Here is a 15,672-nt window from a genome sequence, read left to right as displayed (position 1 = left end):
ATTCCCTGTCCTTAAAAAGTCAAATTGATTAAAACCAGTTTCCCATAAAAAATGAACCCCTCCTTCTGTCCCCATTAATCAAAATAAATTCTCTCGTTCCTGATACAAGCTTTTTGTGTTAAGCACTGCCCCCTTCCCCAAAATGTACTTTGTTTCGATATTTTTTTTTAATTAATCAATCAACTTTTGACCAACCATGCAAACTCCTTTATTTAATGAATTTCATTAAGGATAATTTTATTATTTAAACTAATTTTAATAGGGTTCTTTAACTTAAACGAGTTTCTGATATCTAAGTAAATATGCCGGTTCCAACTATTTGTTCTCGTTTGACCGGGTCACCAACAAAAGCCCGCGTCTCTTTCGAGTCCAGGTCTGCAGCGACATTATCTTATTTCTGTTAGACAGTCCGAGAAAGATTAGAGACTTTGTTTTGATATTTGAATACAACACGACATTAAAAAAAACAAGTGATATTGAACCGTTATGGGTTTCCCCCACTTGATTTCATCATTAATTTAACGTGATTATGGTTTTTTCGCAACCAAATGACAAGCACTCAGTGTTCCGGCTTTTTAATATCATGCTCCTCAGCGAAATGGACTTGGCTATCTCATGTAGGTTACAGAGCAATGGCCGTGTCGTGCAAGTAGATAAATGAATTTAATGGTTTATTACCTTTTAGCAAGACAATATTTTGAAATGTTATAAAGAAATGGGAAAAATGTTTTTGAACAAACGCGGAGACATTAAAAAAAAAATGAAATTTGAGAAAGCAAGGGAACAGAGGCAAGATTATGGGAAAAGAAGACAATGAATTGTGATGTGGGTTGTCAGATTAAGAACCCCCGCGTTGCCTTCTTTCAACTTTTTTTTTTTATGATTATTTTTTTAAAAAAATGTAATCTCATCTCTGCCCACCCACCACAATATGTAGTCCAGATGCATGCCTCCTCCCTTCTTTACCCCGTGTGCACCTTTTCATTTTTCTTTTCTTTTTTTTAGAAGGCCCCTCCCTCAATATTCTCTAAAGGAAAAACACGCTAAACTATGCTTTTTAAAAATCAATATATTTTTTAACTAATATAAAACTGTAAAAATATTTTAAATTTATCGTATAGTCGTTGATTAATGATCATGCTGGCTTGCTGATTTTACTTGCTATATATATATATATATATATGTCTAGTTAATTGATATACATTCTAGATATAGAGAAAAACAAATAAAACAGTTTTTTAAAAAAATACACTTTGCAACTTTGGTTATGAAAAGTGGTGTTGAAAGGAGTTTGCACATTGGTTTTGTAGAAAACTAACATGGAAAGTGCTTTTTATCAGCCTCAGAAGTGTGTGCGAGTTCGATTGTAGCTTAATGTCCATAGTATTCAGGTCATGCTTAAAAAAAAGCAATAACTTCTATCATCAATAAAAACCATTAATGATTTTTTGAAAGAGAATATTAAATTAAGTAAATTTAAACAAAATAGAATTAAAGAAAATAATTCAATAAAACTAATTAACTGGTAATTCACTCAATGATAAAGCACCAAGGATCAGATTTATCTATCGGGATGTCCTACTCTTATTTACAGAAAATTCATGTTCAATTAAAGCAATCACCATTATGAAGTTGACTTAGTTACCTTTCAATGGATTATGTTGTATTTAGTTAAAGTTGAATTAGCTTTTGCTTGCTCCACCTCTACTTAAACCATTAAGATACAATTACAACTGCCATAAATTCCAAAATCATTCCTAATCTAGTTATTTATGATTACTTTCTCAGGTTTTGGTTCACTCTTCTCATTTCAATTCATCAAGCAAGTCGATAAACGAATAATATATTGGCTAGATATAAAATTAAAATTGAAGAATAAGGAAAAAATAAATAATATTGAATAAGTACTCTCACAGAGTCACAGAACAATAAATCTAGCATAATAGGATATAAAATCAAAGTAAGAAAATAGAATAAACATCTCCATCAAGCTACTTCCCACCTTGACTAGAATTTAGAAACCAAACATAATTTCAGCCATAACAATCCCTAAACCCATCAGACTAATAAGCATGGAAGAAGAAATGAGCATAGAAAATCACTCTTACATGAAGTAGATTGGCCTCCTGCTCCACACTCAGCCTTCAAAATTGCCTCTTGGTTAATGAATGTCCTTCTCATGTGTTTCTAGTATTTATTTATAAATTTTTGCATCCTAAAGGACCCTAAACGTTGTGCTTTATGTCTCATTTTAGTTAAATCCAACGGTCCAATTTATTTTATGAAGATTAGGGCTTTCCATGTGTGCAAATCCTCCGTCAACGCATGGTTGTGAGTAATGCACTGTGGTCGTGAGTTGAGGCGTGGGTGTAACTAAGGTGAGAGATTTATTTGAATTCTTTGCTCATTCATCCATGGTTGAGTCTTTTTTTTTTTAGTTGCCTACTTGATTCATCGGATTTTTGCCCCAATTACATCCCAATTCAACTTGCATTGCGTGCCTAGCTTTGATGGTTGAGTCTCTCAACGAAAATTTTTTGCATATACAAGGCTCAAACTTGAGACTTTGTTTAAATGAAATCAAGTCGCTTACCATTCAAAGTAACTCCTATTGGTCATGGTTGAGTCTTTAGGTGGTTCATCCAATTCACCTCTGGTTGGAGGGTTTTGGGCCTATTTATGGGCTTTGATATGAAATCTCCTATTTTAACTTTATTTTGAATCTTTTTTCTTTCTTTCTTGCATTTTGAAAAATACTCTCTTCATCTTCATATATAGTAAGTCTTTTAGAATCTTTTTTAATCCCTAGCTATGGGGGATTGTTAACATTTTTTTAATAAATGGATCATTATGCTTTTATTAAATTGAAAACAAAAAAAATATAAGTATCCTTATTAATTTACTTTAAAAAAATAGATTCATTTTTACTTATAATAATTAGGGGCAAAATTAAAATATTATTATGCTTTTAATTAGATAAGTAACTTTATTAATTTATATAATTTAATTAAAAATATCTTATATATGAGGATGGAAGGACTAATACTTTGGTGAGGCTACGTACATTATTTTTCCTTCAATTTATCATAATTAATTAGCATATTTAAGTTTAAATGGCCCAAAAGTAATGTAAATAATAGGTTTATTACCTTCCGCATTGGTTGTATGACCTATATGAAAAGTCAACTTATTACTTTAAACTTTTTTATTTCTTCTCAATAATGAATGTAAAAAATTTAAAATAATCAACATAAAAAGCCTTTCCTGAAAGATGATCCAAACCTCTCCAAACAATGTCATAAAAAAGTGAGAACTCACTTCATAAATGTAGAGCCAGCTTAAAAAAAAAAAAAAATCCCCAGTTTAATGATCCGTAGGACTATAATGATCATGCATGTGACTAAATCAAATATTTGTAATCTACAGTTGTACATCGGCAAAAAACTTGGTTCATCAAAACCCTCCTTTATCAAATAAAGAAATATTCTATCCACCCTATAATGATCCGTAAGGTATTTTTTTTTTGGATAATTTGATATTTCATGATATAAAATATTTTGAAAAAAATATTTATTGCTGAAGTTTAGTGATTTAAAATGTGTTCTTTATCCCAATGACTTGTCAATCAGTACCTCCATATTATTGGTACTTCTTTTATTATTATTATTATTATTATTATTATTATTATTATTATTAAAATTTAGGTGAGTTAAATTTTGGAAGCTCACCAAAACTTAACATGTTCCTAGTACTTCTAACTAGACATAATCGAACACTCTTATTAATTAAATATCACAAAATTGAGTTGAATTGATAACGAATATGACAGCATAATAATTTATTTAACATATTATGAGACCCCCCCTCTCTCTATATTTCAAAAAAAAAAAAACATAACACCATACAGTGAGGATAGTTCAAAAAATAATCAAGAATGATAATTAGGTTAGGTTCTTAAGGATTGTTTTTTAAAAAGATAATTTTTAAATATGAAAGTTACATTTAAAACTTAAATATCTTATTAAAAATTGAAATTTCTAAATTGAAGATTGCATGTATCGATCAATATTTTAAACTTTTTTCTATCCTTTAAGATTTAACTGTCATTCTTTTAAAATAATTTCACTAATGATGTGATATGCGAACTTCCTTTTCAAATGATTATTCAATCATAACTATTAATGATCAAATGGAAAAAATCCTTAGCTGCAACGTTATTTTTATCAACAATTATGTAAACGACATATCTGCAGAGAAGCTGGTCAACCAACTCACAAAATTATACCATGCACGCAAGTTATACAAAATGCAACCTAAAAATGAAACATCATTAAACTTAATGACGCTTTCGAATTACACACGAACATAAAAAATTATTACATGAATCCCAGAAATGATTCAATAATTTTTAGCCTAATCAATATACTGTGGTAAATTGATCTGAAAGAACATTGGAGGCAACAAATTCAAATAGGTGATATCCAACACATGGGGCCGGGGAGAACTCTCTGGTCTATAATCTTAAGTTATATATATATATATATATAGGCAAAATATCCTGAAAAGTTGTTATTTATTCAAATTCGAGAAAATTATTTGAACATGTTTTATTACTTTATGTTATCACATGTTAAAAAAACATCTTCTCAGAGAAACACGAAGAAATAAGAACTTCATTTCTTTCTTGAGTTGTTGTGCTGTCACTTGTTTTTCTCCCGGAATCATAAACGATGATGTGATTGGGGGGTTGTTGGGGGAATATTTTAATTCAAAAAAATCATTCAATTTTTTAATAGTAATACCAGATAATTCGTCGTTTTAAAGCTTAAACTTCTAACCGAGTAAAACCGAACACCAAAGATGTGCCAAGAAACGGAAAAAGAACTTGAAGATGCGAGTCTTCCTCATCTTATTTTAAGAAAAAGGCTGAGACTTATTCCGTCGACATGATAATTGATAGCGATTAACGAATGTCGTCTCTTCTCTCCGTCCAGTGAGATTTGGATCTTCATTATTCCTATCCTCAAACTGGAACCAACGAGACCCCAACGTGAAATGATTTCTTTGCCCTTTTCATTTTTTCTAAACAAGTATAAATAATATTCGTACTCTGCTTAGTTGACTGAAACGTCACCCCATCAGTGAAAATATTCAAGTGATCGATTAAAGTAATAATATTAAATTACCATTGCAGAACCAGCAGGATCACTACTTTTAAGATACTAATATTTATTTCATTTCATGGCATCACTTTAAACTGTAAAGGAATTTGTCTCAGGGTGTGGTGTGACTCTTGATTAGAATAAGATAATGCAAATATGCTTTTTATAAATAAAAAGTAATCTTTATAACTTTTGAATAAAATGCATGATAAGAAAATATTGTATGTCTTATATCAACATCAAAAGAAATCTTAAAGGAAGAGAAAATAATGGAAAGGATGATAAAAATGACCATGCAATTGTTATTGTTTTTATTATAATCACGAGTAGTGCTTTTAGAAATAAATATAATTTAACTTTTTATTTAGTTTATTGTATTTTGGATGGAATACTATACTATATTTTTATTTATATAGCCGTACCAAATACTCTATTAAAGGGAAACGAAAAGAAAATAACCGTCTTTTATAGATCAGAAGAACATGCATACACTATACTAAATTTCAAAGTGTGTCCATGGAAGAAACCTGCAACTGATACTGTGTTTTGCATATGTTCGAGGGAGTGTTGCACGCACATGAGAAATTTGCACTTGCCATGTTGATGTATGCACACACAAAAGGCCGATTGCAAATACAAGTAGTTGAGATCTAATCTAGCTGAACAAAGTAACTGTCTCGCAATTTAGTCATTTTCCAATCAGATTTTATTGACCTCCGAGACCTAGGTCTTTTTTGGTCTGCAATTAAAAATCATGACATGACATTAACAGAATTAATTTATTGCATCTTTTAAATTATACATAAAAACCAGTCGTTACAGTCGAATCAAATTAAACTGGGAACAACAAAATAAAATTACAGGGGTTAAAAATAAAACGTAATTAAAATATGTAGATTTATTATTGTATTTTTTTAAAAAAACAACAAATACCTAATTAAAATACAAGTGAAATTTCAAGGACTCACAAGTTAATTGTTCGAATTAAGCAAGCAATACTCGAGTGCCTGATTTTGCAAATATCGTTAGTCAGAAATGAAATACCATCTAACAATATTTGTGTAATTAAGTATGTATGTGTGTATAGGATAATGAAATTTTTAATCCTTCAAGTTAGCTTATTTATTGATTCAGTTCTTGAAATTTAATTTTTATCAATTTCATCTGTTAAATTTATCTTAATTATCAATTTAGTCTTTATTGTTTTAAAAAGAGATAATACAGTTAAAATTTACCAACATGAATAAGAAAATATTAATGGTAGCCATATATATTAATAAAAAGAAGTGTAAATATTTTTATAGGAAAAAAATAGACTCAAAAATTTTAAAAAATAAAAGAACAAAACGCAACATAAGGGATTAGATTGATAAAAAAATAAATTGATTTAAGAGCTAATTTATTCTCATTTAAATACATATATATATATATATGTCAAATCATCAATATACTTTACAAGTTAGATTACTTTAATAGTTAATTTGTGTTTTAAAACTTATAGGACTGATATAATAATTTATGAAAATATAAATGATTAAATTGATTAAAATTAAATGCAAGGGACCAAATCAATAACTAAATCAAAATTGAAGGATTGAAAGTTTTGTTATCCCAATATGTATCTATATCTAGAAATTTATAAAACCTGTACAAAGTCATTTAACTTGTCTACATAAATTGGCTTTTACAGGAGTCAAGTATATATCATAGAAAAATATGCTAGTAGTTTAAATATTCATTTTACACCCTGGTAAAGAAAAAGAAGAAGTAAATATTCAATTTACACGGGGAGATTGTTATGTTAAACGACATCACCAAGGCCCAGCTGCTAACGATAATTTATTGGGAAGAAAGGCCTAAAGACGAGATGCTATTAATTATGCTTCATTTAAAAAATACAAGTGCTTACAGAATAAATACACCACTGACACTGAAAATCCAACCCCATAGGATTGGAGTGTTCATTACGGAAGGCATTGGCATCAAGATTTTCCCCTCATTTCCCATGCATCATTTTCTGTTTGGGATCCTTCCCCAGACTCGACAATAATGTCTATATATATGTAGAGTTTTAACTTCATAATTACTCACCATAAGGTGCAATCACCCGTTTATCATCTTCACTGAAAATGGGTGAATATAAGCCATATTTGGCAATGGTTCTGATACAACTGATATATTCCGGGATGATATTGTTATCCAAGGCAGTATTCAATGAAGGCATGAATAGCAGTGTGTTCATCTTTTATAGGCAACTGGTTGGAACTATTATTTTGGTCCCTTTAGCCTTCATATTTGAACGGTAACCACGTATCTACCCCCTCCCCCCTCTTTTGCCTTCACTTTTTTGCTTTCTTAATCTTCTAAATCTGTCTTTAATAACATAATTGAATTGAATTGAAATATATTATATTGCGGATTCCAGAAAAAGTGCAGTGCCACTCTCTTTTGCGATCTCCTGCAAGATCTTCTTACTTTCATTTTTTGGGTATGCAACTTATTTTAATTCACGTCATTTCTCAACAACTAATTCAGCGAAACTTGTACTGAATTAAGCATTTTGATTTTCAGGGTTGCTCTGTGTCTGAATGTGTATGCCATTGCACTTGTTTACACATCTGCCACATTGGGTGCTGCAGTTGTTAGCAGCCTCCCTGTTTTCACTTTCTTCTTTGCTGTGCTCCTCAGGTAATTCATGCAAAATTACTGTCATTCTTCAACATCAGTACACAAAAAAAGAAAAAAGAAAAAAAGAAAAAAAAGAAATGAAGCATTCTGAAAAGAGAAACAGAAAACTTCTTGTTATCCCTAGTCATTTGAATTGCCTTGCATATATATACATATATATATGTATATATGTTTACAAATGAAAGATATCTCTGAGACCAGTGACGCTGCAGGATGGAGAAGGTGAAGGTAAGGACAAAACTAGGAGTTATAAAGATAGCAGGTCTTGTAGTGTGCTTGTGTGGGGTAGCTACCCTTGCTTTGTACAAGGGACCCCAGGTATGGCCCTTCCACACCGTTCTGTCTGCAGATCACAGCACTCAACATCCTCATCATGATCATTCATCCTCTCCCAAAAGATGGTATTTGGGTTCTTTACTCTTGTTCTGTGCCATCATCACCTGGAGCATTTGGCTTGTTCTTCAGGTAGACCTACTTTATCGATCTCTCATCATTGTGTTATTCCATGTTGAGCTAATATGACATATAGGAACATCCAGCATACTGTGTGACTGCATACATTCTAGATTTTTCGCTTGTTACAATGAGTTACATGTGTATGTAAATGTTATCATGATGATGAAGCTAACGATCCATTAAACAGGCTCGATTCCTCATAAGCTACCCTTCAAAACTAAAATTCACAAGCCTACAGTGCCTACTGAGTGCAGTCCAGTCATTTGGTATTGCTATAGCTTCGGAAAGAGACATGAAGGAGTGGAAGCTAGGTTGGAACATGAGACTACTTGCTGTTCTTTACTGTGTAAGCATCAAAGCAATGTTTTCCTAACCACTACTCATGATTTGATTTTGAGAAATAAAAAAAAATGTTAATAGGGCATGCATTTGTTACAGTAATGGAATAAGTTGATTATATATGAATGGTGTAATAGGGAACAATGGTGACCGGGATTACTTACTATTTACAAGCCTGGGCAATTGAGAAGAAAGGGCCACTTTTCCCTGCACTGTGGAACCCACTCAATTTTATGATTACAATTATTGGTTCCATGTTTCTGCTGAATGAGTCGATCAATTTAGGAAGGTATGTTGCTCAACTTATCTCAAAGGTCCAGTTGGAACACTATTAAATTTTATTTATAGCTGAATTATTGAGAAAAAGTAAATTTAAAAGATGAATCAGGTATAATTTAACAAAGCCCTAAAGAAAATGGAGGCGGCTAAGGTAATCCTGTTTTAATCAACTAATTCTTTAAGAAAGCCTGCTTGGGATTAAAAAATTTAAATATCCACCTAGACCTCCAACTAGTTGAATGATTCCTTGATGTCATTGATATTATTGGCTTAGGAAAGGCATAGGATGAGTCGACGAGATCTCTGTCTGCTATTTATTTTACTGTGACGCCTTTTATTTTACAGCTTTCTTGGTGGGATTCTGTTGCTTCTGAGTCTGTACAGTGTTCTGTGGGCAAAGAACAAAGAAGGGATAAGTGATGACTTTTGTTTACCAATTCAAGCACAGGTAGAATGCGAAAATCAAGGTGAAAGAAGCATTGGCAATCCTTAGTGAGCCGCCATCTCCCCCACCTCTTTTTTTAAATTCCAATCGCTGATTTTTCTTTCTTTGGATTCTACCACGAATCACTTGGTGGAGCCAGAAACAAATTATATCAATCAGAAGACCTGTTGCACTAACAAAACAAGTCTGAAAGAGAGAAACTTTTGATACAGTAGAGGTTAATCTAATTTCTCTTACTATCTGCTCTGACAACAGGACTCTAAGAGGATCTGTATTTACCTAAATGTATATTTATATGTAAGATAGAAGGGGGGGGGGAGCAATTTGATAATTTCCCATCCAATTTCCACAAATGGAAAGAAGGAAAACCTCGACCTTAATTAGATATCAACATTCTACGTAATGTTAGTAAAGAGCGCATCAGGAGCTATGCAGATAATGAACTACAAAAGAACAATTCTCCCTTGCCTCGTTCTTTATTATTAATATTAATATTAATATTTGCATTATTGGCTTCTATGATAGATACCTTTGGAGGGAGTTTGGAATTAGCTATCTGTCTGCAACTGTAATAGCCAACCGGGGGAAGTTTTAGTATCTTTGGATCGGGTTACGTTTGGGGTCCATTACGAAAGATGGGTCCCTCTCTCTTGTACATCCTGGAGGCTTCAAATTCAGATCCATCACATAATTTTCTTGATTTGCACATGGAAATATAAAAAGGTAAACTTGAAGACAAAATCTCGTCTCTGCTAGATGAGGTATTGTCTCTGCTTTTATGAAAAGGATAAGCAGAGGAGGGTGGGTGAACTTTGCATTAAATAATCAGGTTATGGTTAGTGGGCATTGTCGATTGAGAATGCCTTAATGGAATTTCTTGCTTTCTAATCACGCGCTTTGTCGTTGCTCAAGATAAGAGAGTTTTGCAATACGATGTCAACACGTGACTGGCCATCCCACTTCATTAAATCATTATTGCAGCTTCCCTGTTACTTTTTTCTTTCATCCTTGGTTAATGTTGATATAGACAGCTTCATCGAAGTATGAGAACTCGTGATACTGCAACAGTGAACAATTTTTATAAACCAATAGTTTGAGAGGCACTTCCGTAGAAGAATTAAAACAAGAAAGATTTTAAGGGGGTGTTTTCTTCCTAATGTGGACACATGATCCGTCATGTGCTCAGAGTGCCATTTTTGTGTCATTGTGATATTCTTTTCGAGAACACAAATTCCTTAAATGTGTTAAGGATTCCCCGTTCTGGTTTTCAACGTCATTTGACTAGGAAATAGTTATGGATATAACCCAGCTATATCATTATTATGATAGGATGCAATGAACTGAAACCTTTTGACGAATATTTTCAAGTTTGAAAAAGTGCCCTCCCCAGGCAGGAACACAATTAAATTTCCTCTAGGGGTCAAAACACACTATTTCAATGCATGTAGATGGAACAAAATAGCGATATGCATGCTTTAATTACGAGCAGTAGGGGAAATAAAATGAACTTCCAAGTTCGCGGAAAGAGACATGGTCCAGGGCAGCGATTCGTTTGACGGTAATTCTGCTTCAAAACGTCTCCCATTGGATTGAAGGATTGGGAAATCAATAATCTTGAGGCTAATCTGCATGGAAAGCAACTGGGCATTGCCTTTTTGACACAGCCATCTCTTCTCTTTGGGTTTGCTTTCAAGGGCGAAGGCCATATCGTAATCATGAGAAAATGACTAAAGCACTCCAAATTAGACTGGGCAGAAAGCAAGAAAAGAAGACAATGATCATAACATTATTTTCACAAACAGTGGCGAAGGGAGGGGGCCAATAGGAGTCGCGGCCTTTTCAATTTTTTTTATTTTTTTTATATTATATAAATATTACATACTTTCGACCTCATTAAAATTTATAAAAATTTTATAATATATGTTTTTTTATTCTCGACTCTTTTATTCTTAAATTCTAGCTCCATCCCTAATTTTCAGCACAATTTTTATGTTGATGATTCCTTATAGAAAGACTGGCACTTGGACGGAGAAGGTAAATGATCCATCCATTTATTTTTTGGTCCAAAAGGATCGGTCCAGATATTGAGGGCAAAAACCTTTTCATGCATAAAAAAAAAGTCGTCGCATGCATGATTGCTAAGCATATGATGATTTCTCGGAAGTTTTAGGGACGTGGACGGGTTTGCTAAAAGATTAAGAATGCTTACCTAAAAAGGATGACCGCTTGACTGATCCGTATTCCACAGTTTAAAGGTGTTTAATTTGTTTCTGGGGATGCCCCATTAATATTATAGTATACCAGTATATGACAAAATGGAGGCAAAAAGTTAAAGCAAACCCATCCCAAGCGATTACCTAATACCTAAATATTTAGAAATGATAAAGCGCAAATCATCAGAGTGGATCCCACATTGGAAAAAAAAAAAAAAACCAAACAAAAAGTAATGTGAATGAATTAGATTAGTTCCCTTAGAATTTTAGTGATGACTTTGTGGTCATGGGGCTGCAGAAACAGTCTCTCAACAAAATGCAGAATAATTAAGGTTTTATAGTATCATATGGCCTGTTTTGTTCAATATAATTTTACCATCATCACATTGTAGAAAAGATTTATAAAAAAGCAAAATCATAGCAATTGATTTTTTAAATAATTATCACGTCATTTAATGACTCTAATATGTTGTTTTTTTTTTATAGGACTAAGAGTTCTATATTAATCTCTCTTAGAGTATGGGCCATGGGGGCAAAAAGTAAATATTTTCTAACTAAATTGCTTCGAATATGAAAGTATCATCGAACTTAAATAGGTACGTTTACTTGCTTAAGGCGCAAGATGCCTGAGTTAGCATTCATTTAATATAGTACCAATTACACAGATTGTCCTTTTATATTTAGGGTCTTAAATAGAATTAAAACCCCATAGTCTGCATGCCGTTCACCGTAGAACAAAAACCCCATGTTCATGATCTTGATGATGTTTTTCCTGGACTTGTCATCAAAATCACCCCCACCAATCATCTCTGGCTACACACGCATGCATATATGTACACACACAGTTTCTTCTTCTTCTTCTTCTTCTTGAATCCTCACGTGTGTTTGTATATATATTGTGTACACCACAATACGTACAGATGGGTTATGGAATTCCGACCATGACTGGAGAGTGGATGGACCACGAGAGCAGGAGAGAGAGCGAGGGCAGGAGAGACAATGAGAGAGTGGAGAAGAGGGAAGGAGAGAGACGATAATGACAGCCCCACAATTTAAAACACAATTTAAAACGTAACAGGCATTTATTTTACATCAATAGTATGAGTGAAGTTGCTTTAAATTTAATGTTCAAGTTAAAAATATAAATCACCCCTGAATTTTTTAGGGTTTAATTAAATTTCCATTTAACCCTAATTATAAAGATAAATACTACGTGTGTAATATGTGTAGAGGGTGGCCTGAACAAAAGATAAATGTATTTCGATCACATAATGAAAGACACATGAGCGCCTATTATACAAGTTATGGTTATTGGTCAACAAATTAAATGAACAAAGCCTTGAGCAATCAAATTATTAAATGAAGGAGGACTTTTATAGCAGCAAAATACATTATTTTAACCGGGAACTAGACGGAAAACGTCTCTTTATATAGTCTAGTTTATCGTATGCATGGAGCTAGCGTAGTGACCGGTGAATACGAGAACATGGGATGTGTGTGAGAATACCGATGAGTAAAACTACATACTCTCTTTGATTCAAAATATAAATATTTTTTTAATTAATTTTAGTTTAAAATATAAACAATCTAGTATATTTAATAATTTTTTCTTCATTTTATCTCTTATATTCATTAACATATATTCTTTTGTAAAGTTATTTTTTCATTTATTATGAAGTGCATTGAAAATTAAGGCTAAAAATAAATAATATATATTTTTATAAAAATGATGACTTTAATGACATACGAATTTATCTTAAAAATTATTTATACGTTTCATGGAGAGAGTACGCCTTGCGGCTTCCTAGCCATCTATTCCCTTATTATTAAGCTTCCAAGTTCCAACCAAGGGCATGTCTTTAATATTGCATGTGCTGTTTAGCCTCTATTGTACGTGTTCTTCATTTTGTCCTTTTCAACGATTTTTTTTTTCCTGAGATACAAAGGCAAGCTAGGCTTGAACAAAGAAAAGGAAAAAAACAGGGGAGCCAAAATTGGCAAGCAATCAGTGGGCAGGGAAGGCACCAGAATCGTTTCAATAGGACCATAATCCTTTTCAACGAATGCTTCTTCATTAATTGGTTGAATTGAAGTCCCCGTGCTCCTGTCCTATTATATACTACTCCTTTCATTTTAAATTATAAAATATTTTTAAACAAAATTTTACATATTCTCTCCATTTTTATTCGTAAAAAAAACTATCACTTTTTACTTGTTTTTTTATATAAGCAAAATCACCTATTCTAATAAGCATTTATTACATATTTTTTAAATCATTCCTCATAATTTATATTAATGAGAAATAATTAATACAAGCTTATGTTGATTAACATAGGACATTTTAGTCTAATTTTTTATTTTTAAATATAATTATTATAATTAACCAACTTTCTCAAATTGTGTGATACAGTATTTTTCTCTTTAAACTGTGTGAGTACCAATAAACCTATTAAATATACTTAATAACCTTATTTTTTCAAAATAAAAAGATAAACTTTTAAAAATATCTTTCATTTATTAACCTTAAATCTAAAGAGAGAGAAAGGATAATATTAAGATAAGTGATAAATGTTAATTTTATATATTTTTATCCTTTTAATTTAGACTTTTGAATGTTTATTTGAGGCTAATTGAGTTCAATTAATATTAATTGATTTCATTAGCCAATCTTCAACTTTTGAATTTTAACTATCTAAATCTTTAATTTTAAGATATACTCCCTCCATTCAAAAATGTAAAACATTTTTTGAAAAGTTGGAAGTTGAAAAATATAAGACATTTTTAGTCTTTTGAGATGTAATTATTATCTTTTTTTTTTACAAGTGCTCCTATTGATAATAACTTTATATTTATTGTAAGGTCTTTAATAGGATAAATATAAAAAGATATGATTTTTAAAAGTAAGTAACTACTTCATTGGAGGGTAAAACTTATTAAAAATGCCTTACATTTTTAAACGGAGGGAGTAAATGATATCTTTAATATTTTTATACAGTTACTATTTAATTTTATTTTATTTGTGAAGATTTCTAGATTTAATTTGAAAATATTGATGAAAGTATTTTGGATAAAAAAATAAGGACCGCTTGGAGGTCAAATCAATAATTAAATTTTAAAACTTTGTTTATATTTATTTTAGGATTTTTAGTGTCATTTTCAACCAGGATTATTTAGGTAGTTTTGTCTCTTTTACTGAAGAATTGGAAAACAGAGTGGTGGCGCGGGTCGTCCTTCGTCTTCTTTCTTTCAATTTCGTTGATCGATGGCTCCTCAAATTTCTTATGCTGTGCAGTCTGATTTTTAATTTTATAGAGAGCTAAATTATTGGTGTGATCAATCATAAACCATGATTCTAAATTTTAATCAGAGTTTTTGATATTTAAAAAGATTTTATTTTAGTTTTATTTCAATTTGCTTTTATCTTCTCTATTTCTGAATTTTATACTTTAATTGCTATTGTTGATTATAGTAGTTTTATTCCACGATTTTTAAGTTATAAATTTTATCTGAGGTTTAACTTTCTATAATCAATTAATAAAGCATCATAAAAGTAATTTAGCTTGACTTGAGTGATTATTCATACGTTATTTTTGATGTGACTAACTTAGAATAGTTGTTAGGTTGTGGGTTAAGAGAGATTTTAATTAATCTATAACTTAATTTATTATTTAATTCTTAAATGATAATTTGATAAATATATAATAAAAATAGAATAATAAAATTAAATAAAATTAATTTATTTTGTAGACAAGAAAGATTAAATTTAGGTGATTGAGTTGTAATTGATTACGCTATTTTTGTTTGATAATTTTTCAGTTGAATTTATTTTTATTTATTTAATTTTAATTTAGTTTTATTAAATTAATTCCATCATAAAAAATCCCCTCCCATTATTAATAGTTACTCTATTAACTTTTAGGAAGACGACATAGGTTATACTTTACTGCAAAATTTAATTTTTATTAATTTTGATGCTATTCGACAGTAGTATCAATAAGTATATTTAATAAAACTCATTTTTTTAAAATATCTTATATTTTAGAATGGCAAATTTTATTTATAAATATTTTATAATTTGAGATGGATGGAA

At 31.1% G+C, this 15,672-nt stretch overlaps 1 protein-coding gene across 4 annotated transcripts; it reads left to right on the top strand.

Annotated features, from left to right (window-relative positions):
• Window positions 1-7,171: 7,171 nt before the first annotated feature.
• LOC129321057 (WAT1-related protein At5g64700-like) lies at window positions 7,172-11,251 on the top strand. Of its 4 annotated transcripts, XM_054966782.1 has the most exons (8): window positions 7,181-7,464; window positions 7,588-7,650; window positions 7,734-7,850; window positions 8,063-8,315; window positions 8,494-8,652; window positions 8,783-8,934; window positions 9,270-9,416; window positions 9,895-11,251. In XM_054966782.1, coding segments are annotated over exons 1-8 (1,065 nt in total). In that variant the 5' UTR covers window positions 7,181-7,291; the 3' UTR covers window positions 9,896-11,251. The 4 variants fall into 4 exon arrangements, with proteins under 4 accessions (XP_054822758.1, XP_054822759.1, XP_054822757.1 ...); XM_054966783.1 differs by lacking the exon at window positions 9,270-9,416 and having other exon boundaries at window positions 7,172-7,464; XM_054966784.1 differs by lacking the exon at window positions 9,895-11,251 and having other exon boundaries at window positions 7,173-7,464; window positions 9,373-9,834.
• The last annotated feature ends 4,421 nt before the right edge of the window (window positions 11,252-15,672 follow it).

Source organism: Prosopis cineraria, unplaced genomic scaffold, assembly GCF_029017545.1.
Source record: "Prosopis cineraria cultivar Desert tree isolate PC_DT_omini unplaced genomic scaffold, ASM2901754v1 PC9, whole genome shotgun sequence".
NCBI classification, from domain to species: domain Eukaryota; kingdom Viridiplantae; phylum Streptophyta; class Magnoliopsida; order Fabales; family Fabaceae; genus Prosopis; species Prosopis cineraria.
Note: the sequence above shows the minus strand (reverse complement) of the source record. Positions and strands in the feature narration are given on the sequence as shown.